The following is a 27,330-nucleotide window of genomic DNA, read 5'->3' on the forward strand; positions in this document are numbered from 1 at the left end:
GCAAAAGAATGAGACGCCCAGTGCCACTCCACAGAGCTTTCTTTTTCACGTCAGCTGCATTTCAAACCAGATCCACTGGTTTCCTTTCAAGGAGGATTTTCACGGATTACAGGGACTCATTGTTTTGTATTAAAACATGTAATAGGATAAACTGAAGATAAAAGGCTTATGTGAAAGAAATTCCTGATGTGAGATCAAATCAGAAAAGGCTTTCCTGAGGTCCTCATCCGAGGACGCAGAGCCAAGAGAGATGGAAGAGCCTCAAGCAGATGGCGGTGGCCTGGCTGCACCAGCAAAGGGGCAGTGAGACCCCCAGGTGACTTGATACCCGTAATCTTTACACTGTGCAACTGCTTATAATAACAAGGACAGACACAAACCAACACCGTACGTCTAAGACCACGGCCAGACGAGAGGCATCCTTCACTGTGCATTAGATACTGGGGCTGCATAACCCAACTGGGACATCTGAAACTGCCCCCAGGCTGGGCTCCAGTGACAGCCTGCCGTAACCAAGCTGCTGGACATTCGTAGAGCCCACTGTCATTTTGGTTTTCTGTAGTTGCTGTTTTTTGGTAAACTTAAATTGAAGTGCGATACACAGAGGTGCACAAATCCTAACTGCACAGCGTCAGTCACTTCCACAAAGTCAAATATACCTGTGGGACCAGCAGGTAGACAAAGAACATTGCCAGCTCCCAGAAGCCCCGTGTCCCTTTGCCATCCCACAGATAAGCATTGTCCTGACACCTAACAGCAGAGATGAGGTTTTTTTTTTTTTAAATCCCTCTATCATTTGTGAAGTAGCTAAGTACATGTCCTCATTGAATGTGACAGTCGTAGGAGACAGGCTGAGGACAATTACCGCACCCCCCCTCCATTTTACACAGATGCTAACGGAGCCTCTGAAAACTTACACAGCTCGCATGTAAAACACAGGACTCCTGCTTCTGTGCTGCTGACTGCCAGATTCTGCTCGCTGTGTGAAAAATGACTGAAAAGTGTATGGATCAAACGTCCATAAAAACAAACACCAAGTTCGAATGAGGTCTAATTCTACTTTTAAGGAGGAAAGAAAGCACCCAAATGCTATTTTAAGATAAATATCATCCTAAAAGGGAAAAGATCAGAATCTAATGTCTCGTGTCTTTACTAAAAATGGATAGGAGGGAAGGAGTCAATGGCTTTTAAGATACAATTTTAGGGTTTAAATGAGGGGACAGATGAGGAAGAGAATTTAAAAAAAAACAAAACACTCTTCATCTCGCTGCAAGCGTTACCTCACGTCTAAGTTTTATGAAAAACTAGGCTTTTATTCAGAATAGACCTTAAAAATCTTTCTCCTTCATCCCTCCCTTTTCCCTTCATTAAAACAAACAAACAAACAAACAAACCAAAAAACAAAAAAAACAAAGTCCCACTACAAACCCATACAAATAACTACAAGCAGGAATAACTTTAAAATCTGGTAGACCTGTTAGCCAGGCGCCTCAAAGAGCCCCCCCAAACTGAGTTATGGTGAACCAGGGCGAGACACTTCTATTTTAGAAGCACAAGTACAGCTTGATGATAATAAGAAACTCACTTGACATCCTGATAAATGTGCCTTGGGGGTAAAAAGGTCAGAGTTTTCCTGTTTAGAGATCTGTGCACTAATATGTCAAAGCTCTAATACAGTTTTCAATTCAGCAGCTAAATGGTTGACAACAGTTGAAGCTGTTAGCATTCATCTAAAATTGTAATTGTAATAACTGTAACATTGGGGTTTGGGGTCTTGGAAAGACATGTGAGAACTCTCTTTTACCTGAAAATTCGCTCTTACAGTCACAATCAACTTCAACCACGCAGGGAATTTAGAAATAATCTTGGTAATAAATGAAGACAGTGTATCTCCGTAATCAGGTTTATGAAACTCAGCTTCGTTTAAACCATCTATCAAAATAATGTATTCTTCTGCAGGAATTTTCTGCTCTAAAGGAGAAAATAATTTTTTTTAATTAGGAAATTATACATTTCTATAAGATAGCACCCCCCCAGTGTATTTTAATGCACAATTTAAAGTGTAAGGAAAACTAAAAAGGTTTACATATGGCAGAAGACATGGTTTTCACAGAAGCATGCTTTCTATTAAATTTGTAATGAAAACCAGAGCGCAGAGCCTAAAGAAAACCAATTCTCACCAAACAGTTTTCAGAAACGTACTGTATTACACACATCAGCAGAATCTCACCCCTGTGTATGATACACTTAGCTCTTCAAAAACTCCTGTCACTGGGGAGAGCTACAGCAAAGATAACCAACACGGACCGAGATGAAACCTGCCAAAGATTCTAGGTTTCCCCACCCCGCAACCCCGCCTAGAGCTCCCTGGATGGATTCTGGCGAGGAAATCTGACCCTCAAAGGGCAAAGCATCCCGGCCGAGGCACACAGCCAATGGAGGCGAGAACTCTGCTGCAGAGACTCCTCCAAGGCCGAATCTAGTTTTCTATTCATTAGTGCCAACTTTCTGCCCAGGGATGAGGTGCAATGACGACATATCTGTTTCAATTCCCTCTCTCTGGCACCATCTGGCAGAAGTGCTACGTAGGCAGGTAAACTAGCTCAAAAGGTGAAGAGCAGAAGCGGGGAGGGAAGATGGAAAGTCAAAGGGCCATAATATCACTAACGCCCCTACTGTGGAGAAGATTCAAGGGCAAAAAAAACAAACGGACACTTCTAGAAACAGCTTCAGGTTCAACTGAGCAGAGGCCCCTGGAAAAACATGCCGGCAAGTTCCCCAGACAATCAACTTACACCCCTGCGCCTTAGGAGTGCAAAATATGCAGGCAGCAGTTCCTAGACAGCAAGTCATCTAAGGAACCTATGGTTACAAATTAGCTACTTTGGAAATGTTCAACCGCGGAGTGAATTCTCACTAGAGATATAAAATTGAAAACAAGGCCATCTGGAGTGGAGCCAGGAGGAGCCCTGGGGAGACGGTTCTGAGGAAGGGGAGGAGAGATGTACTCACATCCTCCCTGGGCCCACTGCACTCGTACCCCAGAGTCAAGCGGACCCCCACCCCGCTTCTGAGGACTGTCCTGGGGAGAGGGAGGACACGGGTGGCTGCTGGGAGGTACCGTGTCTCAGGCTTGCGAGTGGCTCCAGCACACCCCTCTTGAACGCGGCCACTGGGTCCTGCACACAGGACCTGAGGCTCAGCACACTCTGGAGCTGGGGCTCCCTTATCAGCAGGTCTCGGTAGGCGGCCAGCTGATGGGACCGGCAGAGCAGAGCGGCGATGCTGTGCACGAACTCGGGCACCAGGCACGTGTAGGTGTTGTCGGCCTGGCAGTAGTGGTAGGCCACGACCTGCAGAAGAAGCAGAGTGGTCAGCATCGCCTCGTCCTCTTCACACGGCACCCTGCGGGCTCTCCATCAGGGATGCCATTTTCCCGTTCTCTGAGGTAACAAGAAACGTTGCTTCTATTCCCCGAGACTGAGTCATTATTTAGCTTAATTGATCCAGTTATCCCTTTAGTTTGGGAGGAATTCTGAAGTTTGGCAAATTTCAGGCCGACTTTTACTTGCAGCCACAAGTCCGTCTTGACCGGCACTAAGATCAGCACAAGTTACTCTGTATTGAATATAAACTCATAAAAGTCATTCACAAAACTTAAAGCCCACCCTGGCTTGAAACAATTCCAAGCAACCCTGACGTTCTCGACATCCACAAGTACCATATTCACTACATTTCTGTTTTCAAAAACAGCAGCATCTCCTTGGGGAACTCATGTGCGGCCCCCAAAAAGCAGATAAAATTGGTGGCAATGAAAGCCAGGCTCTCAAGTCACAGCTGCTTCCTCTCCCTGGCAGGAGGGCCGCCGCCAGCGACACCATGGAGAACTTCAACAGCAACACTGTCTGAAGGATCAACGTCAGACACTACCAAATTCCTGCCAATCTTGTGAAGGGACAAATAGGAGGAGGGAGGGCCCTGCCCAAGCACCGAGAGCATCCTTTTTGTTGCGATGGATTTGAAGTGGCAACAGGCTACTCATGAGAGAGACCCCCAGGGAAGTACCAAATGCGGCACTGTCTTGAGAGGAGAGGCACACTGCCGATCAATGGAGAATCTGAGACTGTCCCAAACGAGGATGAATGGAGGCATATACGTACAAGGTAAGGGGAGTGAAAAAGGTCAAAACACACTCATGTAAAGTGCTTTATGTTTTTCAGAAGGGTTTGCGACACTGCTGTCCCACTCAGCCCTACAACCCCTACGTAAGTAGGACAAGAACCACTAGCTACGGTTCAGAGGTGAGGGCAGCAGACAGACAGGTTGAATGACTCGCCAGGGTGACAGACAGTCAATGGAATATCTGGGATTCGATTCCTGGTCTGTAGACTCTTAAAAAGCAAGGGGCAAGAGTAGATATGGCCAATTCGGAACTGCCCTGTGACTTCTCGTTTTGATTAAATTTATCATCGACACTCAGAGGAAAGCTGACAGCTCTTCGCCTCTCACCTGGAAAGAGATTAGCTGCAACGCAAGAGGACCTGTGAGCTTGTACGAACCACCAATGAGCTAGTACCACAGTCCACCTAGCATGGTGTTTGGCAATCCAACAGTGGGTGATGAAACCAATTTGGAGCATAAAAGTTTTTCTTTTTTTAATTTAATACAGTGAATTTTATAGGATGTAAGAATAAGTGTAGTCTTATAATGCTTTTTCTTCAGTTGGGTGTGTGATGCTGTGTGTATCAAGTGTTTAGTGTAACATGTATTTCACATTATGGGTCACAAAGTGGTTTGAAAAATCACTGTCACGGGGTGGCTTTGAAGTCTGCACTACATCCCTCATCTCAGATCACCCACTCATGACCAGAGGACTGCCCCGAATCAGTGGTCAGGGCATCAGGGCTGCCCATGCTGGGTGAGGAACGGCCCTCATCTGGGAAGCAGAAGCGAGGAGAAGGGATCTGGGGCAGAGGAGCTTTCCTTTCAGTTCCCCTGCCCCAACCTCACCCCAGGGGCTTTCCTCGCTAGATGCTTCTCACCGCTGTCCACCCCTGGTGGTTCTCCAGCTCCACCAACTCACGCCACTGCTGCCCCAGGAGACCCAAGTGGCTCACCAGGAATGAGAGGTGTAACCGCTTCAATGCAGGAGGGCAGCTTATGAACCTGTGCCAGATGTCAAGCAGATAGAAAATTTCAGAAGGATCATGACTGACCATGAATCTAGGAAGGGAAAATTGGCCAAGTCTCTTACAACATCACAAAACACCTCTGACAGAAAGACACTTGAAACCAAGGGCTCTAGGCAACAGAGTGCAGGTGGGGCGGAGCCCTGGGTCACTGGGTTAAAGGCTCCCAATCTCCTGCTCTCATACGCAATGAAGGAGGACACATGCTTATAAGGATGGATTTGTGGCAAATGCAATGATACCTCTGGCTGCTTTGAGGAACCCTTTCAATCCATTGTTTAGGAGGAATAAAAGTCTACTGCCAGTGTCCTAAGATACTAATTTTCATTAATACCTTTTATCTGGCGTACTCTACCACAATTTTATCAAAAGCTACACTTTCGCATTAAGCAACCCTTGTCTCTGTTTTAAGATCCCTTTTTAAAATTCACTTCTCAAAAGGCAAACTAGCAAACCTCTCTCTCTTGGAAGGCTCCCACAGATCAGGAGCAGATTACCTTAGAAGCGAGGTATTTCACTGCATCCTCTCTTGGTCTCTGGTTCTCTGGAGGATCAGACCCAGACCCAGGGGGGGATTTAGCTGCATTGATACCACTTGTAGAAGAACTTGGTGAAAGCAATGGAGTGAAAGGAAGATCCTGGGAGGAATCTGAAGCTGCAGCAAAGAGACTAGTTTCATTATTTACAACAAGGATAGGGTGGAATATTGAACATATTTCTTGGTCGGACCCAGAAAGTATTTTAACGGGTAATGAGTGAACATGGTAACAAATGCAAAAGCCCAGATGGGGATACAAGGCTCCCTCTCAGCCCTGTCTTCCGCCTTCCAGGTCCCCTCCCAGGAGAACTGCTGTTTCTGGTTTCCTTTATTACATTCCTTTGGGTTTAAAAAAACAAAAAACCTTTCCTGGCTCACTTGTCCCTGTTTACCATGTTAGAGACACTTTCTTTTTTTACATATAAAGTAAGCTAAGCACAGTCAACTATTTGGCTACTCCTGATTTTAGGTTAGTTTTTATACTTTGGGTAAATCTGGCATAGAAGACAAAGGCTGTGGGAAATAGGGTGTGAACGAATTCTGCGCAGACTCCTTCTGGCTTGCTGCGCCAGAAGTCTAACCCGCTCAGTGTTAGGACCCTGAATTCCCCAGAGCATCTGATCAGGCCTCACTGCCCACATCAAGAGGGGGACAGGCCTGACAGTGGGGAGAACACCAGGGAGGGCTGGCCTCAAGCCAGGTTATAGCCTCAGAAGACCATGAGAGATAACTATTGATAGTTCTCCAGCATACAATCGCCAACCTGATACAGCAGCTGGGACAACTTGAGGAAAATGGGGAATTTATGTCTATCCCAACAGCAGTTTCCCCCATCTATTGTACAGTAATATAACAAACTAGACAAGCAGTTAAACAGGGACACACTTTTCGGTGATGAACTGGGGCTGTTGGAAGCAATCTGCCTCATGCGGCTTCCGTGGCAGCTCAGTGCCACCAGCTTAGAAATGATCGCCGTCTTCCCAAAGCCCACGTTTCCGACAACCACGGCTCCTCTGTTTTCTGTCAGTTCTGTGTTCCTCAAGTTTTCTTCTATCTGGTGAAAGAGCCAATCCCTTCCCACAAACACAGAGTCTGTAGTTATGCTCGGTACTTCGAACAACAGGGGTTTCAACAAAATGTCTTGCGGCTTGTAGGGAGCAAATCGTGCTTAGAAAAAAAAAAAAGATCATTACTTTAGAAGAATGACATAATTTTATACACTAAAAAACTCAGTTTATCATTGCTTGTATGTTACTTTTAGCACAGACTTTAGTTTTACAACACAAGGGATCTGGAAGTATTAATATTACCAGTTTGGTTCCAGTAATACTTCCTAATACCTCATTTATCGTACCCTATTGGCCTTACAAAGGGTCCTATTAAAATGACTTTCTAGTCCTTTCATGCTTCTAAGTTATTTTCATGACTCAAGAGAGACACACAGAGGATTAGAGAAAGTGGTGAAGGGACCAAACCATGTCTCATCAGTTTATCTGAAACAGTACTTAAGACATGTTTCTTCCACTCCTATAGGAATAAAATGGAAATGCATCTTCCCTGGAGACAGAGTCCCAGCTCTTATCAGGGTGTGGTGGTGCTTTGCGCCCCTTATGGTGAGATCATTGGCCACCCAACTGTGCACTACGGGTAGAAGAAGCAGGAGGTGGCCCATACAGCCCAAGGAACTGTAACAAAGCCGATTCTTCGCTGACGACCAAAAACATCTAGTGAGTGTTAAAGGACTCCTCACTTCAAAACAACGTATTGCAAAATAGTTTTTCAACTCCAGAAGCAAGTTAGTCACATACTATAAGGAAGAAGCCCCAAAACTGTTAAGGATGGCCTCCTAGCGCACCTTACTAAAAGATAAACTTTTCGCATACACACTTCATAGCATGTTTTTAAAACAGCTGGCTTGAGTGCTGGTTACCACAGACTTTCCGTATTTAGTGAATGAGCTCATCATAGCCATGATCACAGCGGATGCAAAGATAAATACCTTTAACTTCCTGTGCCCTGCCTCTGGCCGTATTGTGCCACGGTAACCTAATTGATGTCCGAAGGGGAGCATTTCTCTGTCCGTCTAAATAACTCAGATCTTCCAATTTGGTTGAGCTCGTCGCTGTAATATTAAACTGAAGTTTAGTCTCTTCAAAGTTGAGTTTAATATCATACCCAAACTACTATAAATTATAAATTACTAAGCAATTCATTTCAGGCTTTCAACAAAACTTACTTCAGGGTGATTTTGGTTTTGTTTGCCCACCCCAGTTAATTTTTCTGGCAATGTCGTTAACTGAAAAGTGGACAAAACTAAGTGCTCCTCATTCTTGAGTCAAAGTCACGTTGATGTGGTTGCCAGGAGTCTCCATTACTCCTGGAAAGAGACAGACCTCACCAAAAAATCTTATGAAGAAAACTGACAATCGAGGGTCACTCAGTAAAGCTTCAGTACTGACTGCAAACATGCAGCATGGTGACCTGTCTTCTCTGCAGCTCCAGGGAGCCTTCTGCTGTTGCTGGAATTCCAACCTTGTTAACTAAGTGAGCAGATTCTGCACGGACAATTCCACAGTGCTCAGAACCCTAAAAGTCAGCTTTTGGCGGTAAAAGTAGCCGAGTGGACTTTATCAGAAAGCTTCAAATTTTTATGTATACGTTATAGATTATATATTATATTACATCTATGTATGCATTTTTTAATTCTAAAAATAAGTAATCACATTTACCTCTGACCAAATCAATAAGACTCATAGCACATAGCTACCTGTTAAAAAGCATTAAGGATCATTAACTGAAGCATACATCAGTTCAATTATAAAAATAATCAGTACAAAATAATTTTGTTAATTCTTAGCAAATCTTTAAAGCAAATATACAGTACATGTTTTTGCCTTAAAAAAAAAAGGAACCTCTTATTTACATACACATCCTAGGTCACAATGAGAAAAATCTAAATAAAAATAAACCTAATTTGGTTTGTGGGTTAAGTAGTCCAATTATAAAGTACCGACAATCCTAGACATATGATTATCTTACAGGATGATAAAATACATGTTATCATTTGAGGGTAAATGACAGGGGAGAGGGACTCATATTCCCAGGGCTAAGGCTTCTAAGGACTGGTGAAATCATTAGTGCAACAAACGCTGGAGGGACAGAAGTCAAGTTGGGCCATCTGCCTGCTGAAAACCCTCTGGCTACCCCACGGGTTCTGGCCCAGCTGCCGACCACCGACCAGGACCATCTGCCCGACCTAGGCCCTTCCTTACTTCCCCTCCTAAGGCCTCGGTCCTTTGCTTCCTCACTGTTAGCACCACCTCCTCTCATTCCTTCAACAGGCACCTGCGTGGCTCCATGGCCTGCCTCTGTGATGATGTGTCCCCTCTTGCTGCAGTCTCCAAAGGGCAATCAACCATGTGCCCTACTCACCTTCCCAGGCCATGGAGAAGGATCAGACACCTTGACTCTAAAAAAGCACACACTGATGCTTCTTCAGTGCACACCCACAGCCTGTTCACACACCCCGTACACATTATGTCAATATGCAACACAAACCTCTCCTGTTAGAAAGACTCGGCTAACTCCTTATGCAGGACGTCCAAAGGGGCCTAAATTATGGGAATCCAATGGCAACCTCTAGCTTCTCTCCAGGTCCTTCACAACCAGGGCATGTGAAACTTCTCAGAGGGCCGCAAGGACCACAACCATCACCCTGGCTCCCTATAATAATATAGCTTGGAACATATTTCCAGGTTCCCACCTGGGACCTGGGACTCTGACTCGGGCCTCTGCAAATGCCCCCCTCCTCAGCACGCCTCACTGTGAATAAACGCACATGTTGAAGGCTGAGGTAGAACAATCCACAAGCTGGTTCAGTTTAGAGCTGGAAGAGCCACGACTGCCTGACCGGCTGCTGCTTCAGCCCCGGAGAGCACAAAGACGCCCGCAGCCTCCAAAGGTTTCCCGTTTGCCTTTCCACCCTAACCCGTCAAAACATGACATTCAGTTCATAATCTCGTAACAATGGACAGGTTTAAGAAGAAGAGACTATGAAGGGCATGCCAAAGAAAGGGTTGCAAAAAAGCCCTAGTTTGACACAGAGGCAGAAGACAGTGGGGTTTTGAATGCCTCTTTTCAGATATCCAGTCAGCACAGCTTCAGCTCTGAAGCAAGCAACAGAGTGGCCCCAGCAACTCCAGAGCTCTATTTAAAACATGAATATGCTGCTTTGAAATGGACCACTGCTCAAATGGGCTGCAAGCCCCCAGCTGCCAGCTCCCTCTGCTTTCTAAGGTATCATCACAGCCACTGAGAGGGATGGAAAAGGAGCAGCAGTGACGCTGCAGCTGCTTAGCACCGCACCCAGGAGACACCCACCCAGCTGATCAGGTGACTAGGCTGACGTGCTGTCCTCTCACACGTGCCTACGGATGCTCGGACACTACAAAAATTAGTTCGCTTCTGGTATTTAACAGTAAGTGCTTTCAAAAGTCTGAACGCTATACAGGGCCCAGAAAAATCAGAGAGGAAACAATAATTTCATGCTGCAATAAACCTACTGCTAGTATCCCTACAGTTAAATTAATTATAATTAATTTATACTCACTGCATACATACATTGTGTCTAACATCTGGGTGAGAGGTACATTTTAAGACGCTGCAGGACAGAGGGTTTTTTTGGGGGGAAAAGGGGATGGGGTGGAGTAGGTGGAGTGAGAAGCACAGGGAGACTTCTCTAAGCTGAGCAAAGGGAAACATCTGTTGAAACACCATGGATTAACCTATCAAAGGTAAATACCATTAAGTCCAGGGCAATTACCAGTTAGAGTTTCAAGAAAATTGGTTGGTAATTTTGCTTGTTGATTTCCTACACTAAACACAGTGTTCTGTGATTCACTTAGAATTTCAAAAGCCAAAAACAGGTAGTCCAAAAGGTAGAACCCAGGGACCTCCCTGGTGAGCCAATGGGTAAGACTCCACGCTCCCAATGCAGGGGGGGCCCAGGTTTGACCCCTGGTGGGGGAACTAGATCCCGCATGCCGCAACTAAGAAGCCCACATGCTGCAACTAAGAAGCCCACATGCTGCAACTAAGAATGGGAGAAAATATTTGCAAATGAAGCAACAGACAAAGGATTAATCCCCCCAATATACAAACAGTTCATGGAGCTCAATATAAAAAAAAAAACAAACAACCCAATCAAAAAATGGGCGGAAGACCTAAACAGACATCTCTCCAAGGAGGACATACAGATGGCCAACGGGCACATGAAAGGATGCTCAACATCACTAATTATTAGAGAAATGCAAATCAAAACTGCAATGAGGTATCACCTCACACCAGTCAGAATGGCCATCATCAAAAAATCTTCAAACAATAAATGCAATAAATGCTAAAGAGGGTGTGGAGAAAAGGGAACCCTCTTGCACTGCTGGTGGGAATGTAAATTGATACAGCCACTATGGAGAACGGTATGGAGGTTCCTTAAAAAACTAAAAATAGAACTACCATATGACCCAGCAATCCCACTACTGGGCATATACCCAGAGAAAACCGTAATTCAAAAAGACACATGCACCCCAATGTTCATTGCAGCACTATTTACAATAGCCAGGACATGCAAGCAACCTAAATGCCCATCGACAGGCGAATGGATAAAGATGATGTGGCTGAGTAAATTACTCAGCCATAAAAAGGAACGAAATTGGGTCATTTGTAGAGATGTGGACGCCTCTGGAGACAGTCATACAGAGTGAAGTAAGCCAGAAAGAGAAAAACAAATATCATATATTAATGCATATATGTGGAACCCAGAAAAATGGTACAGATGAACTGGTTTGCAGGGCAGAAATTGAGACACAGATGTAGAGAGCAAACGTATGAACACCAAAGGGGGAAAGCAGAACGGATCGGGGGTGGTGGTGGTGGGATGAATTGGGAGATTGGGATTGACAGATATACACTAATATGTATAAAATAGATAACTAATAAGAACATGCTGTATAAAAAAATAAAGTAATATTCAAATTTTTTTTAAAAAAGAGTCCGCATGCCACAACAAAAGATGCCACAACGAAGATCTCACGTGCCACAACTAAGACCCAGCGCAGCCAAAATAAATAAATATTTTTAAAAACAGGTAGAACCCAATTATCCAACTTCTGGATTATCCAAGATATCATTTTAAAGGCTTCTCACTCTGCTTTTTAATGAAGGAATAAGGTGTCCGCTTCATACATTTTGATGTGGCATATACAGTAATAACCTGACTGCAGTTTTCTAAATCAATTCCACTCCAACAAATGCTTTTGCAAAGAAAAATCTCTGCAGAGCAAAACAATCACCACAGCTGGCCAACTTACTTTCATCATCTTTGACCAAAAAATTTCGCTGTACGAGACAGTTAACACGGAAGCGACAACTCCAGTTCTTTGTGACAGGCTCAGTGACAGTACAGGCAGGCAGCCTTAGGAACTTGTTTCCATATCCTCACCCCCCAGGGGAACCATGTCCCTTGGGGAAGCTGGCATCACCCTTCCTTCACCTGCTAGTCCTTACTCGGCCCTCGTGTACCAAAATACCTTTCCTATCAAATGGCAATTTCTCTGTGTTTACGTGGACCTTGACATGCAAACACTTCCAAGAGATTTCAGTATACGGTCCTTCCCATTTTACTTCAATCCTTCGAACACTGAGCGTTGCCTGCTGCCCTGTTTGTAGCAGCCTGCCTTCTAATCCCTAGATAAACAGCTCTGCATATAGTCTATAACCTGAGTCTTTTATTCTTTTCAGTGATACTTGAAAAATCTTGGCATTCCCTCTTAACTGAGGTTCAGCTTTAGGGGTAAGAGGGTGGGCAATGAAGAATCTACCAGACTCCCAGCTTGTTAGCAGAATTGATACTACTATGATGTAAGGCACTTGCCTATTTCCTTCCAAAATACGTTTTTAGTGTATAAAATATGCAACACGGAGAAATGAGCAAACCCATTAGGCTGGGCAGTCACTGCTCAACACCAGAGGTGAAACCCTCCCAATTCCACAGGAGGTCCAGTTCAAGTGCATCCACAGATGCTAATGAATGAGCACAGCAGAAAGCAGAAAGGCCTGCTCTGTAATCACTGCAGTCTCCTGGAAACGCTCAGCTCATACCCACTGTCACTTCACGTGGCAGGAAACCCCATGAAAGAACATCAAGCAGAAAACATAACCCGAAAGGGGGTCCTTTTACCACTGTTAAGGTAATTTATTAATGTGTTTCCTAATTTTGAAATAGCTTCATTAAACTGAATATGAGTTTGCTATTTTGTTGAAGTCAATAAAGCTATGAAGTCCTGGGATAATACAAATGAACCATTCATCACATCCAGGTAAAAAGGGTCTAAAATGCCTTGGGTGCAACATATTATGCCGTAGATAGTGGGAGGGTGGTGGGAGGACACAAAAGCTTCTGGAAGAATCATCACTCAATACGCATAAAGCTCTCAGTACTTCCCTCTGGCAGGCACGCCAAATCCCTTTGAAAGTGAATTAAGAGTTGTGTCTCTGAACTTTTCCATTAGGGCCATTTATTTATCAGCTGCTTCAGAGTTCCATTGTAAAACACACCCAATAACAACCAGAGCGGCCTGGCACATCCCAAAGGAGCAATATAAAATCACAGAGAAATCCTTTGATGTAGGAAGAAAGATCCTGGGTCCAGGCCTTGGCAGAGGAGAAATTTAAAGGCCTCATTGGTAACAAAGATGATCAAAACAAGTTCCTCTTCTAAATTCAACAGAAGAGCACTGAGTTTAGAAACTTGGGAGCTTAAAGCAGGCACGACAGCTCAGAGGCAGAGTTCCCTTCCCCACCCGCTGAGAACTAGTCTCCTTGCCTCACAACCACTCACTGACCAGTCACCCAGCACCAGTCACCACTTCTGCACTCTCGTCTCAGCTCTGGCTGCCGCATCTTGCTGAAGGGCACGTCTGTCTCACCTATTTTCATTTCCTCTCTTTCCTGCTGGCTTGTGTTTTAAACTATGAGCTCCCTTGAAACTGAATTATACAAAAATTGGACCTCGTATCTGTGTGATGGGCCTCAGTTACAAAACCTTAGTTTGAAAGTTGGATTAGAAATTCTTTGAGCTAATATTAACAAACTCATTCTAAACAACAATTCCCATTGACCAAGCTGTAAATCCTCAATTAACTCCGGCTCAAAATAACAAAAAACAAGGACAGAGTTTTTGGTGCTTTCTTCCCTCAAACACAAAGAGCCATACAGTGTAAATATTAGATTTAAAGAATTCCAGAGGGGGGAGGGTCACTTAAAGACCATTAAGTGCGGCCTTATGTTTACCCTCATGTTTACAGATGGGTAAACTAAGGCCTACAAAAGGTAAGGGCCTGACCCATGATCACAAGTTTGGCCTGTGTCTGGATTAGATTCCCAAGTGAAGAGAGTGAGCAGGGGGCACCTCAGACCCAGTGAGATCACCCTTCCAGGGAGAGGCGTGGCCTTACCTGCAACTGAGTTGGGCCGTGGCATTATTAGCGAGCTGGAGCTCTGAGAATAAGGGACCGGACCATCTCCAACTGAGGCTTCGGCTTTGGGCAGCACACTCTCCGCTGGCCCAGGGGGCTCCTCTTCTGCCACTGGGGAGCAATTATCTGCCCTGCGGTCATGAAGCACTCCCTTCTGTACCCCTAACCTTAGGCTTCCGTCCTTATTCCATTCCAAACTGGAGCCACTCCGGTCATCATTTTCGGATGAACTTGTAATCGTGGCTGAAATGAGAGACCAAAATACTTTGAAGGAAGCCAGGAATTGCTGGTGCCGTTGAGAGTACACACACACACACACACACACACACACACACACGCGCGCGCGCACACACGCGCGTGCGCGCACACACACACATGCACACACCCTTCCCCATGATCAATGGAAAGCTTTCTGGCCCGCACAGATTTTTATCAAAGTATGTTTCATACAGTGTATTTTAGTAAATTAGAAGAATGTTGCTTATCAGGGGAAATAAACTGCTAAATCAGTCTACAGGGGAGGAAAAAGAAAACTCTGAGAAGAAGATAATGAAAAAGCTGTCTAAAAGTACCTGAGAGCTAACAGTAAATCTATGTAATTTGGAAATGATATAGCCTGTCTTTTTTTGTGGTTTTTTTTTTTTTTTTTTAGCCTGTCTTTTAACAAAGATGAATTGCTCACAAAAGAATTCAAATCTCATTAAATTCCCTTGAACCTTTAAGTATTTTTCCCAAATTAATAACATTTGTGTATAAAGAGAGGGGGCAGGGCAGCACAATAGTTAATACAGAAAAGATGCAGGAGAAAAATCTATAGAACAAAAACACAATTATTAAGTCAAGCAGAAATTTGATCCTTAGAATTAAACTTTATAACATCTGTTCAAGACGATCCAGAGCGGCTGACGTGACTTTATTCCTTCAGCAGCTCAGAATGGAAACCTCTACGTAACCAGCGCCGGGAATACGCAAGCATGGGAAGGGACACTTGATGGCAGAATTAAAATTTAACCTCTTCTAAGAAAAACAGGATGGAAAAACATCTTGGCAAAAGAGGACGAATATGACGAAGGAAAGCAGCAGCATTCACTCCACACATCTACAAACAGCCACTTCTGACTTAAAGACGCTGAGCCATATGTGATCCGCTTACAAGCAACACTGGCTTGAGTCCTTGAGAAGAGAGGCCAGGTCCTCTGATCTTTATTTGGATCCCAGCAGCTCAGGCCCTTAACTGCAAGACTCAAATGGGAGTGCACAGGGTCAGAGGGCATTCAAGACCCAGCTGCCTGCATGAAGCTGCTTCTTCAACATACCCCGACGATACACACTTTACCAGCAGGCTGGTGAATTAGCGCCAACAGAGTCTGTCATCTAGGATCAAAGGGTCTGAAGGGGTTTGGTTTTGTTTATTTTTACAACGCTCTTTATGGTTTAGAAGTAAGGACAAAACAATTTCCTCCTGTGATGCGACCGACCGCAGGGTATCCTGTCCCAATTCTCAAACTATCTTTGCTCCTGCTGGACTTACCACCCACTGCTTCTCTCCCTGTTTAAAAATCCCTTCTACATGCTGAAGCCTCCTCAGAGGATTCACCACGAGCTGATCCCTTCCTTTTCTGAGCACATACTCAGTGCTCAGTAAATGTTTGCTTATTCAACGAATGAGCAAATGAACAAACTACATTTAATCTCACTGTTATTGGTTCAGGATTGTTGACATTATGTCTCTAACCAAAGTGTAAGCTGATTTGAGATGGGCCTGTCACATCTTCAGGGTACCTGTCATTACTCCCAGCATTTCCAAGTTTTCTAGCAGGCGTATGAATACTAATCCCTCTATCTATTTGGAATCGATCACAGTCTTCATTGTGTGGTTTTTAAATGGATCATTCATATTAGCATATGTATATTAAGTATGACTCTTTCCATCCTAAAAATGCAGGTGGTGGTAGTAATAGCAGCAGTTGATATTTATTGAAGGTTACTGTATATATCATGGACTGTGCTAAGGGCATCACAGGAATACTCTAATTTATTAATGAGATTATTGCCTCAATGGTAATTAGTTACTAATGATAACCCTATTAATAAGCTGTGACTGTGTTCCAAATTTTCATTTAAAAGTCCAGTGCTCAGGACTCAGAAAGCTTTTCCTGCAGGCATGTTGTCATTAGGTTCCCAGGCTACCCCAACACCTAAGTTACAGAAAGCGGGTGGGGCGACTGGTCTGGTTTTTATGTTGTGGCTGCTTTATCTGGGGGCACACGTTCTTAAGGTGAAAAACAAACAATGTCAGAGTGATGTTCTTTCTCCTTTGCTCTCCCGAAGTGCCAAGCACTTCAGAATCAAACCCCTAAGGATCTGATCCTAACTCAGACCTCAAGCAGTGGGAACAGAAACTGGGACTTCCCTACTCCCTGTGACCAGGGACAGCACCAGAAGCAGGGCTTCCGGAACCCAAGCAGCAGCTAGGCAGGGACATTCTGGTCAGGGCTCACGGGATGCTGGGACAGGCTGAACGCCCAGTTCTGTCAGCAAAGCCACAGGTGCCCAGGCCCTGATGAGTGGCACCATTCAGGTCGTGGCAGTGAGCGGAAGGGAAGCAGGTAGAGGAAGAAGGCCCCCAGGCAGCTGGGAAGAGAAGTCCCAGATGGGGCCACGATTTCAAAAGGAGGATATTACTAGTTTACAGTATGTTTGTAAGGGGGAGACTCTCCCACTGTCCTCAAGAAGTTCAACTAAGGGACGCGTTCCAGAGTCCACACTGAGCAGGGCCCTCTCAGAGGCAGGCAGGTGAGGCGCTCTGAAGCCAGGGCCCTCCCCCAAAGATGCTCCACTAAGATTGCCCCACTTCACAACATTCCTCCCTGGGATCCAGTACCAGACCCAGGCTGACGGCTGGAAGCCCCAGCAGTGAACTTTCATCTCGGTTCAGCTCTGAAGCAGATCCAGTGGGACAGATGAAGGCCCCAGTTCTCCCACACGACCCAGGAAGCACACCAAAGAGGGAAGCTCCACGTCTCCAAGAAAGGGAAAGTATTTCTTATAACACATGACAAGCTACTCAAAAAATACCTATTCTTCTTCCAAGCTAACAGAAATAAATTCCTAATTAAGTTAACCCAGTCACCTTCAAGTTTTAACACACACAGGGCAACATCCTAACTATGATGTTTCTTTTTTAAAAAAAAAAACTCTAAAAAATCAGTGTCATTTGACATTTTCCAGAGACTGGATAATCTTGAAAAGTTCCCTAACAACTCAACTCAAAAATTCTAACATCTTATGACTTCAACTATTATAGATGCCAGTGTTCATCAATTAAGACTTGCCATCATCACTCAGGCTGGGTCCCAGTCACTCTGCAAACACACAGGATTCTGTAAAATGAGCAACTTACCAGGCCTTAAGTTTTACCAAGCTGCGAGCTTAGGCTGTGCCTTACAGGTCAGTATTAAATCAGGTTTGGCACTGCTCATTGATTCTCATGTGCTACTACTTCCGACTCTCCATGTAACTTGAAAATTCCTTTTAGCCAAGGACAGGGGGTTATCTTCCTCTGTAGAAACAGCACATTTAACCAGACCTACTAGTGCACTGGGCTATACCACCTCCAAAGCACTTTCTAATTATGTTAAGACATATACATGATCACCACAACACGAGAGAAGAGGTGGAAAGGCTGAGAACCATCAATCCCACTTTATAGATATGGAAACACACTGGGGAGAAACTGATCTCTCTCTGTCTCTCTCTCTCTCTCTCTCTCTCTCTCACACACACACACACACACACACACACACACACAGAGTTAGTGGTATGTCCCAGTTCTTTTGACTGCACATGCAGTGTGTATTAAAACTCCCTTTGCCTTGTACAATTCTCAACATGTAAAAGGAGTTCTGTAAAGTATCTGTGGCTAAAAAGTATTTTGCAGTTCATGAAATCTGCCTTGTTAAAAACAGCAGCCCCTGGGCAGGGGCTAGTGGAGAGAGGCCAATCATGGGCTCACAGCAGCCAGGAGGGAGTCTGACTGGGAGGTGGGGGAAGCAGAGAGAGAGACCCACTCAGTCATTAAACGTTTTGCTACATATGGCACTGCAATAAAATGATTCCTTCTCCTTCCCAACTTTCCCTCATCCCCTCTTTGCTTATTGAAGGTTCTTTCATATGTTGAATGTTCACTTGAAACAGAATTTAAAAAAACCAAAAAAACAGTAAAGTCCAGGGCCCAGTAAGTAGTTTGGTGGGATCTAAATCAAGTTGTAGGTTTAAAAGAACATCAAGAAATAAATTAAGGGACTTCCCTGGTGGCACAGTGGTTAAGAATCCGCCTGCCAGTGCAGGGGACATGGGTTCAATCCCTGGTCCAGGAAGATCCCACATGCCATGAAGCAACAAAGCCTGTGCGCCACAACTACTGAGCCCACGCGCCACAACTACTGAAGCCCGTGCACCTAGAGCCTGTGCTCCACAACAAGAGAAGCCACCACAATGAGAAGCCCGTGCACTGCAACGAAGAATAGCCCCTGCTCACCGCAACTAGAGAAAGCCCACATACAGCAAAGACACAATGCAGCCAAAAATAATAAACAGATAGACAGAAATACATTAAACTATTTAACGTATTAGTCCAGAATTATAGATGGACTAATAGAATTACAGATGGACTAATTATAGATGGACTAATAATTATAGACTAATGCATTAGTCCAGAATTGTTTAGAAACTAAGGGCCACTGATATCAAACGTATACACAGAGCCAAATTCTTCTCTCTCTTAGCTCTGGAAAAGACAAGAGGTGAAAAGTGCAAGGGGCTTGGTTCAAACTTTGGCTTTTCTTCTTTTGAGGACCCACAAGGGGGTATGTCTCTCTGGGCCCACTACTAGGAATGGGCACATTTTTGTCTTACCTTACTGACATCATCTTGTGTGTTTGATTGTATTTCTCCCTTTACACAGGTTACTAGGAATCTTAAAACTTTCTGCCCACTTATAGGCAAAATTAATAAAATCTTATGAACCTGACTGCTGACTTCATCTTTTCTCTCACTCTTTCCCAACTCATACCTTCCCTGAAAAAGAAAAATCTTGTTTTAGCAAATGCCTATGAGCATTTCAAATCCACTAGGGAGGGATGAAATATAAATAAGTAAGTATCCCTAGGAAATAAGAACAACAATAGTGGTTAACATGAATATTATAATAGTGTTAATCATGTCCGGGTCCTGTTCCAAACTCTCTCCCTGGGAGAGAAAATTAGATAGAAGGGCATATGTAAAGTGCCTCGTATATCATAAGGACCCAAGAATGCTTTCCTCCCCATACAACTGAAGAAAAATAAAGTAGCACTAATAAAACCCAAACAAACATCTTTCAGCTTCTATATCCAGTTTAATGGTTGACGGGAAGAGTCTAAAAGTTAAAACACGGGACCGAAGAATTAGAGACCAAACAAGAAAGAAGTAGACCGGTTGCTTATGAAAGTGGAGGACGGGAAGAAGTGAGTAAAAAAAAGGAAAATCCAACTAGTGCAGACACTGTCTCTTTGACCCGACTGCATAAAGATCATCAGCGACTCTAGAAAGCGAAGAACGTCCCACCGAGGCTGGGGCAAGATCAAAGTGACAGGTCCAGGAAGCCACGGGCCCACCACCTGGTCCTTTGGACCCGACAGCACTCAGTGCACTCCTCTGCTGTGCACTCCTCTGCTGTGTACTCACGCTTCACACGGTTCAGGCTGCCGTGCCACACTCTGGACTTCCCTGAGTGACAAAGGGGGAAGACTGCAAGGATGAAACCAGCCTGCTGGGAACCTTCTGACCAGAAATGCCAGACTGTGCTTCTCCCTCTGCCCCACCCACATACTAACAAACCACAGGGAACAAAGTCTGAGGCTTGCTGCTCTCACCTCCGGCAGCCCAGGAAGGCGAGCGAAGGCACTCACGTCTGGCAGGATGGGAGCAGGGGGTGGGGGGGTGGCCTGAGTCACCTCTGGCTCTTCCTCTCGCCACTCTGCGTGGACAGCAGCGCGTGGCTCCTCTGGCCAGCCCTGGGGAACTGCCGAAGGCCCTGCGCTTTGGCTCGTGACAGACAGATCTCTGTCCCAAATCTCTGGCTCAGTGCTCACGGCTGTGCACAAGGCGCACTCTGCTGTGACAGGCAGCGAGGCCAGGGGCCCGAGCCACAGCCACGCGGTCACAGCAGCGCTCCGTGGGCAGCTGGGGCGGGGCAGTGGGGGAGGGGAGGACAGTCCTCCTCACTCGGCCACACCATTCCAACCTCAGCCCCACCCCACATGGCCCAGACTCAGTGGGACAGGGCAGGCAGTGGCCTCCGGAGAACGGCCTGCGGACCTGAACAACAGGAAGTTTTCTAGCAACAGCACGTGACACGGTGTCCCCGTAAGGCTTCGCATAACCCGAACACCAAAGGTCTAGACGCTGGCACTTCTGACTTAGTCCAATGACTCCATAGAATTCTGGATTCTTCCAGAAAAAAGCAGAAGGCACTATCAGGGGTTGGTATTATTATGCACCTACGGCATACACCTTCCATCAGAGGCCACTGCCATGTTTTAAACCCTTTTCAGCTAGTGACAACTTGCCCAAGTTTCAAAGGGCAGGAGACCACTCTTTGGTTCCACAGGTAAACAAGTTTTAAAGTAGATACTATGCCTATCTCTGTTGTCCCAGTACTGAAAAAAACGTGCTCCCGGTGTGCAGTCGGGGCCAGTAAATGCTTCCGACAAAACAGCCCGGAGAATCCAACCACGGTCTGAATACAAGTATAGCAAGCGCTTTGCTAACTCGCATCACCGCCAAGGACTCCTTTCCCATGTTAAGTACGTTACCAAATTATATATGTAAAAGCAAATTTTCCTCCTTCACCCAAGAGATTAAAAAGCTTCTATAATTAACGATGATTTTTTAAATTGCAGGCAGTGTAGCAAAATGAATAGTAACACAGATTTGAAACACTCTAAATAGTTATTACCAAATCAATTTCAAAGCATTTCAATTTAGTAGCAAGCAGGGCAAGACAGGTGGCAACAAAGCAGTATTAGCATAAAATCAAAAGGACAGGAGTTACAACAAGTTAAAAAGGAAAATAAAGTACAATTAATTCCTCTTTGTGTGCCTCTCTCTGCATCTGATCATCTCCCTTGGGACACAAAGTCCAGGAAATAAAAGGTCTAAAGCTACCTCTAGAATCACTTTCATTTTACAAGCCTAGGAAGGCAGAGAAGAGAGATGCAGGAAGATAGAAGTCAGCCCATGGGTAACTTTTCTTTATGTCCTAAGCAACTGGGCAGAAGAACAAATATCATCAAACTCCAGCAAGGATGCTAATCAAGTGTCCGGTATTTCACTGCAAGCCACTTTTGCAGGAGCAATATTCCTGTGACGGTAGTTCCCCTGCCTAAATATATACCAACACAGCCAAAAATAAAACAAATAAATTAATTAATTAAAAAAAATGTAGACCTGCCTCCCAGCTTCAAAGTGAGCAGCGGGAGAGCAAATGTAAGCTCCCTCCCCCGCCGCCCCCCCCAGAGAAAGGGGAAAGGCAGCAGGAAAAGCCTGAGTTCTTGCTTTACCCTCTTAAAATTCTGAGCACTTAATCATCCTGAAAGCTACCTGGCCTGGTGGAATGCGGGTGGCTCAGGTGTGGGGCAGCAGGGCAGGTGGAGACACACCTGATCTGCTGAGAAGACACACCCAGTGCAGGAGATGGTGGGGTGAGAGGTGAGATATGGCTGTCCTCCACTCAGAACTCCCTCCCCTCCCTTCATGGGGCTGTCCTAACACCAACTCTCAGAAGGAAACCCATCCAACAAGCTATGAAAGCCACTGGGAGATTATAAATGTCAGCAGGTACAAGCAGGTGGCAGAGAAAGGAAATGGAAGGCATGACTGACTTTCAATGGCCTCTCTCTCTGCCAGAATTTTTTAAATTGCTACCTGGAAATCCTTCTCCTGGGCACCTCTATCATTAATGGATAGGAAGGATTTATTATTGTTTTAAATCTTGATAGGAAAGCTGAGTTTTGTTTGTTTCTCCTCATCCAACATCCATCCTCTTTCTCCCTAAATAAATAGCCCATTTCTCTGAAATACATACACACACACATAAAATACTGAACATGATATGGACATAAACAAAAACTAAACAGTACCTTTAAATCAAGAAGTGCTTTAAAGCCTGCTATTCTCAGTGATGTTTTCTTTTTTTTAATCAGATTGGTTTTCACACAGATTCCAATGAATACACAGAGGCATACTATGTTTTATTGCACTTCACAGAAATTGTTTTTTTTTTTCAAATTGAAGGTTTGTGGCAACTCGGCATTGAACAAGTCTAAGGGCGCCATTTTTCCAACAGCATTTGCTCACTTCATGTCTATGTGTCACATTTTGGTCATTCTCGAAATATTTCAAATCCTCTACCAACAAAAAGATTACAACTCGCTGAAGGCACCGATGACGGTCAGCATTTTTTAGCAATAACGTATTTTTTAATTAAGGTAAGTACACTGCTTTTTTCTTTAGACATAATGCTGTTGCACACTTAACAGACTACAGTACAACTTTTATACACATTAAAAAACAAAAAAATTTGTGTGACTCGCTTTACTGCGATATTTGCTCTGTTATGGTGGTCTGGAATCAAGCCTGCAGGTCTGCCTGTACTTAATTTTTTTCTAAGCTGGGATTAATAGTCTACAATTTCCATTTGTAACAGTTGGAAGCAAGTTATATTCAAGGGAGTGTCACTAAGAAAAAATGTTCTTTCCACCATGGAGGAAATACCTTTAAATGCTACTTCTTTATAAAGTCTTCCTTTTCAAAGCAAATAATTAAAAAGCTGCTTCATGGTGACTGAGTACAGCTGCTGTCACATTTAGAAGGTTTTCACACTGCAGCTTTGAAAATCAGACACTAACTTCTAGGTAATGCCAATGATTTTATTATGTAAAGAGTAAGGAATTTTACTTTAAAAAAAAAAAAAAGAGGGCTTCCCTGGTGGCGCAGTGGTTGAGAGTCCGCCTGCCGATGCAGGGGACACGGGTTCGTGCCCCGGTCCAGGAAGATCCCACGTGCCACGGAGCAGCTGGGCCCGTGAGCCATGGCTGCTGAGCCTGCACGTCCGGAGCCTGTGCTCCGCAACGGGAGAGGCCACAACAATGAGAGGCCCGCGTACCACAAAAAAAAAAAAAAAAAAAAAAAGACATTTGTAGGGAATGTAGTTAATCCCATCCAGCTCAGACAGTATTTCTACATGACAGAATTATTAAACTTCTAAAGACATTTATGTTGGAAGAACTTGGAGCTCCTGAAATAGGATGCAGCGGGACTCCCCTCTGCATTACACCATGAACATGGGGCAGTGGGTGGAGAGGGGCCCCGCTAGGCCTTGGCCTCCACAGAGAGGGACTGGAAGGGGCCCAAATAAATTCCTCTACATGGTCATTAGCCTGCCCTTTCTCCTACTAAGCAATTCCCAAAGGAAATTCTCTTCACCTGCAAATGAATCAAAACCAGTAGAAACAGAACCCAGGCAGGGCACCCTGTGGCAGCCTGAGAAGGCTGTCTGGGCACGTGGGAACACAAACTTCCCTTCACGGCATCTGTTGGGCAAAAATATTTAGACTGAATAGAATCATCATGAAGGAAGTCACCTTGAATAGTAAGGGGGAGGCCCAGGAATTTTTAAGGATGGGTTAGCATTGTTAGAAATTTCCCCTAAATAAACTGTGCTAATACTGTACGTGGAGCTCTGGTCTGAGCCCTGGATGGGAGCCTACAGCTTTCCCAAAGCTTGCTATGTCATGAGTTGTGTGCTCTTTACGTCAGCCCACCCCCAAACCTTTGCCACTCCAACCTGAGCTCCATGGGTTGATAAATCTCAAACAACTTCAAATGGAAAATTAAATGGAAAGCCTCTTCCTCCCTTCTCCAGGCCCTGTGTAATCCGGGACATGAATCTTAACCAGCCTGTTTTACAAGCAACTGCAGGGCCTCCCAAAGCAGGAAGCCAACATATCTCGCCTTCATCGGTGCCCAATGGGATCACTGTGTTCTTGAATATTTTACTCTGTGGAACAGTTAAGATGCCCAAAGGCTACACCTTATAAAAACAGACATGTTCGTCACTGCCCACCCCCCAGCAATCACAGAACCACAACTGAGTCACAGATCCCTGCTCCTTGAAGCGGCAACGGAACCTGCATACCCTGTACTGATTCAGGAGGAAGCTCGTCCCTCCTCTGGCCCTGTCACGCCCACCTCTTCACAGAGAGCTGTGGGTAAGTCTGCCTGGAGATGAAATGCTTGTTTTTCCTTCTCCTCCCTACCACACCTCCAATGTGTCCCTTGGCAACAGGTTCTAATTCTGCAGGTCCCTGAAGGAGAGAGAACAGAGAAACACTGTCACCAGCACAGGGTTTCCCTCTCGGCCACCTATGGTCCTCGCTCCCTGCAGGAGATCAGGTGACCGGGCACGAAGCACAGTCGCATGAAGCAGGGGGTCTTTGCTGAAAGAGGGACTCAGGAACCTCTTCCCAGTTCCTCCCACTTTCATCTCAATCGTTGCCATTTTTCCTGTTCAGCCGAGTTAAGGGAACATGTTGACTGAGTCAAGGAAGGAAGGACAGCCTCAATGACATGAAGTGGGTCATTTAACTTTTAACGACAAGACACAACTTAAAATACAGACGACATGAAAAGACTGGACAATGCCAACTTGGAATGGGAATCCCACATAGCTTCCTTAGAAACCAACTAAACCACTGCCTCCTGCAATGCAACTTGGTAAGTAGCCACAATTCTCTTTCCTTAATTTCTCATGCCCAACACCATGCTAGGAGCCCAGTAGACAGCCAGAATAAGATAAATGAGACCCCCTAACTATGTGGAGACAAAAGTAAATAACAAAACAAAAATAAGTAAACCGAGGGGCTTCCCTGGTGGCGGAATGGTTGAGAATCTGCCTGCCGATGCAGGGGACACGGGTTCGAGCCCTGGTCTGGGAAGATCCCACATGGCGCAGAGCAACTAGGCCCATGAGCCACAACTACTGAGCCTGCGCGTCTGGAGCCTGTGCTCCGCAACAAGAGAGGCCGCGACAGTGAGAGGCCCGCACACCGCGATGAAGAGTGGCCCCCACTAGCTGCAACTAGAGAAAGCCCTCGCACAGAAACGAAGACCCAACACAGCCAAAAATAAAATAAACAAAAAAAAAAATTAAAAAGAAAAAAATAAGTAAATTGAAAATATTGAGATCTACGGAGAGCATGTAATAGGGGGACTCACTGGTCTGGGCTCAGCAGGGACTGTATTAAATCAAGTACTAATTAAGAGCCTCAATACTCCTGCAGTTCAGTCGTTCATTGACAATGCAGAAGACCAACCAGCACCTTTTCTTTTCCCTCTTTAGAACACCTTTAACATAGCAGCAATCTCTCAATGAGAGAAAGAGACAGAGTGAGAATGAATGAATGAATGAGGGTAGTTTTCTGTCATTGAAAGGGTTTCTGTCAAAACAAGAAATTGGCTTGGCCATAATCAGAGGCATGAGACGTCAAGGCCAGAACCCAGAATAAGAAGTAAAAGGCTGTCAAAAAAAAAAAAAAAAAAGTCTGTAGCGCTAGCCAATTTCTTGAAGGAAGACAAACTCTGAGGAGGAGAGGACATTGCAGAAGGCTAAGAATGCTGTAAAGAAAGTCACCTGGAACAGCTAAAGCCACCACGGCTCAAAGTCCGCGCACCGCAACAAAAAGTAGCCCCAGCTCTTTACGACAGCGCGAGTCTGCGCGCAGCAACGGAGGCCCCAAGCAGCCAAAAATAAATGAATAAATAATTTGTAAAAAGAAAAGAAAGTCATCTGGCTATCACAGAATTAATACCAGAGATCCTTCGGTGGTGGGCAGCTCAGAGAGACGGGGCATGAAAACAGAGGTAACACTGGGAAAAATCTGTTACACAAAACAGCAGGTGGGGAAGCAGAGTGAGATGAGAAAGGGGAATTAGCAGAATAAGCTCACTGGAAGGGCCTGAAGCTGAGTGAAAAGAATTCAAACCTGCTACAAAAACCACAACCCACCATTCACATGAAATGTCCAGAATGAGCTAGCCGGTCTGTAGAGACAGAAAGTCGATTACCAGTTGAGTAGGGCTGGGGTATGCGGGGAAACGAGGTGTGACTTCTAAGGGTACAGGGTTTCTTTCTGAAGTGGTAAAAATACTCTGAAATCAGATTGTGGTGACGGTTGCACAGTACTGAATAAACACAGTCCGCTCAATGGTTTAAATGGGTGAATATTATGGTATGCAAATTATATCTCAATGAGACAATTCAAACAAAAAGGAACAAAAACCCATAGAAGATCCCGATCCAAGTGAAAACTGAGGGAAGAGACTGCCTTCCTCGTGCTGACCGGCCCCTCACAGAGCCCACTACCCAGTCCTAGGCATCTCACAGATCTTCTGGGGCAATCGCCAAAATAAAACTGGATGAACCTGCAGAGCTGGGTTTTTCAAATTACACTTGAAAGAAATTGCAGGCGACTGGAGAAAACAAAGCTCAAATGTCACTGCATTTGGTTCCATACATAAAACATAAAATATCCCTCAGAGATATGTGCATCACTTGGGCAACAGGGAGGGGCTGAGCTGTGCAGGAGAGCACTGGTGTCAGACAGCAGCATGGCCTCAGCACACAAGAGACCTGAACGGCTCCCCCGAAAGACATCAGGCTGCAGACTGGGACACACAGGCGCCCAGGCCCTCCTGCAGAAATGCGAACGCACTCTGTCTGGGATAGTATGTAAAGACAAGGGCTCTTAAATTCCCTGGTTGATGCTATTGTGAACATGGGACTAGAAACTACTGACCTAATCAGAAGCCTTACTTTTGATTTCCTTTGAGAAGGAAAGAAGTGTGCAAAGAATTCAATGAAATGTTGCTCAAGTCACCTAGTCAAGCAGCCTAAGGGTCAGGACTACACTCTGTCTCCAGACTCACAGCTCAGCACAAGCACACCTACTTTGTGGGTATGGGCATGGGT

General features: G+C 45.0%; 1 protein-coding gene across 6 annotated transcripts in view; it reads right to left on the reverse strand.

Moving 5' to 3' along the window:
- TANC1 (tetratricopeptide repeat, ankyrin repeat and coiled-coil containing 1) overlaps positions 1–27,330 on the reverse strand; it is a 414,480-nt gene that overhangs the window by 49,165 nt on the left and 337,985 nt on the right. For 5 of the 6 annotated variants that reach the window (XM_073807679.1, XM_073807678.1, XM_073807677.1 and 2 more), the window contains 6 exons: positions 14,238–14,501; positions 7,727–7,849; positions 6,613–6,894; positions 5,687–5,844; positions 3,122–3,353; positions 1,805–1,971 (listed from right to left, as the gene is read on the reverse strand). In XM_073807679.1, coding sequence (XP_073663780.1) covers positions 1,805–1,971; positions 3,122–3,353; positions 5,687–5,844; positions 6,613–6,894; positions 7,727–7,849; positions 14,238–14,501 — 1,226 coding nt within the window. The remainder of the gene's footprint in view (positions 1–1,804; positions 1,972–3,121; positions 3,354–5,686; positions 5,845–6,612; positions 6,895–7,726; positions 7,850–14,237; positions 14,502–27,330) is intronic. The other variant, XM_073807680.1, reaches the window with a different exon arrangement.

The sequence above is a fragment of the Tursiops truncatus genome, chromosome 7 (assembly GCF_011762595.2).
Source record: "Tursiops truncatus isolate mTurTru1 chromosome 7, mTurTru1.mat.Y, whole genome shotgun sequence".
Classification (NCBI taxonomy): domain Eukaryota; kingdom Metazoa; phylum Chordata; class Mammalia; order Artiodactyla; family Delphinidae; genus Tursiops; species Tursiops truncatus.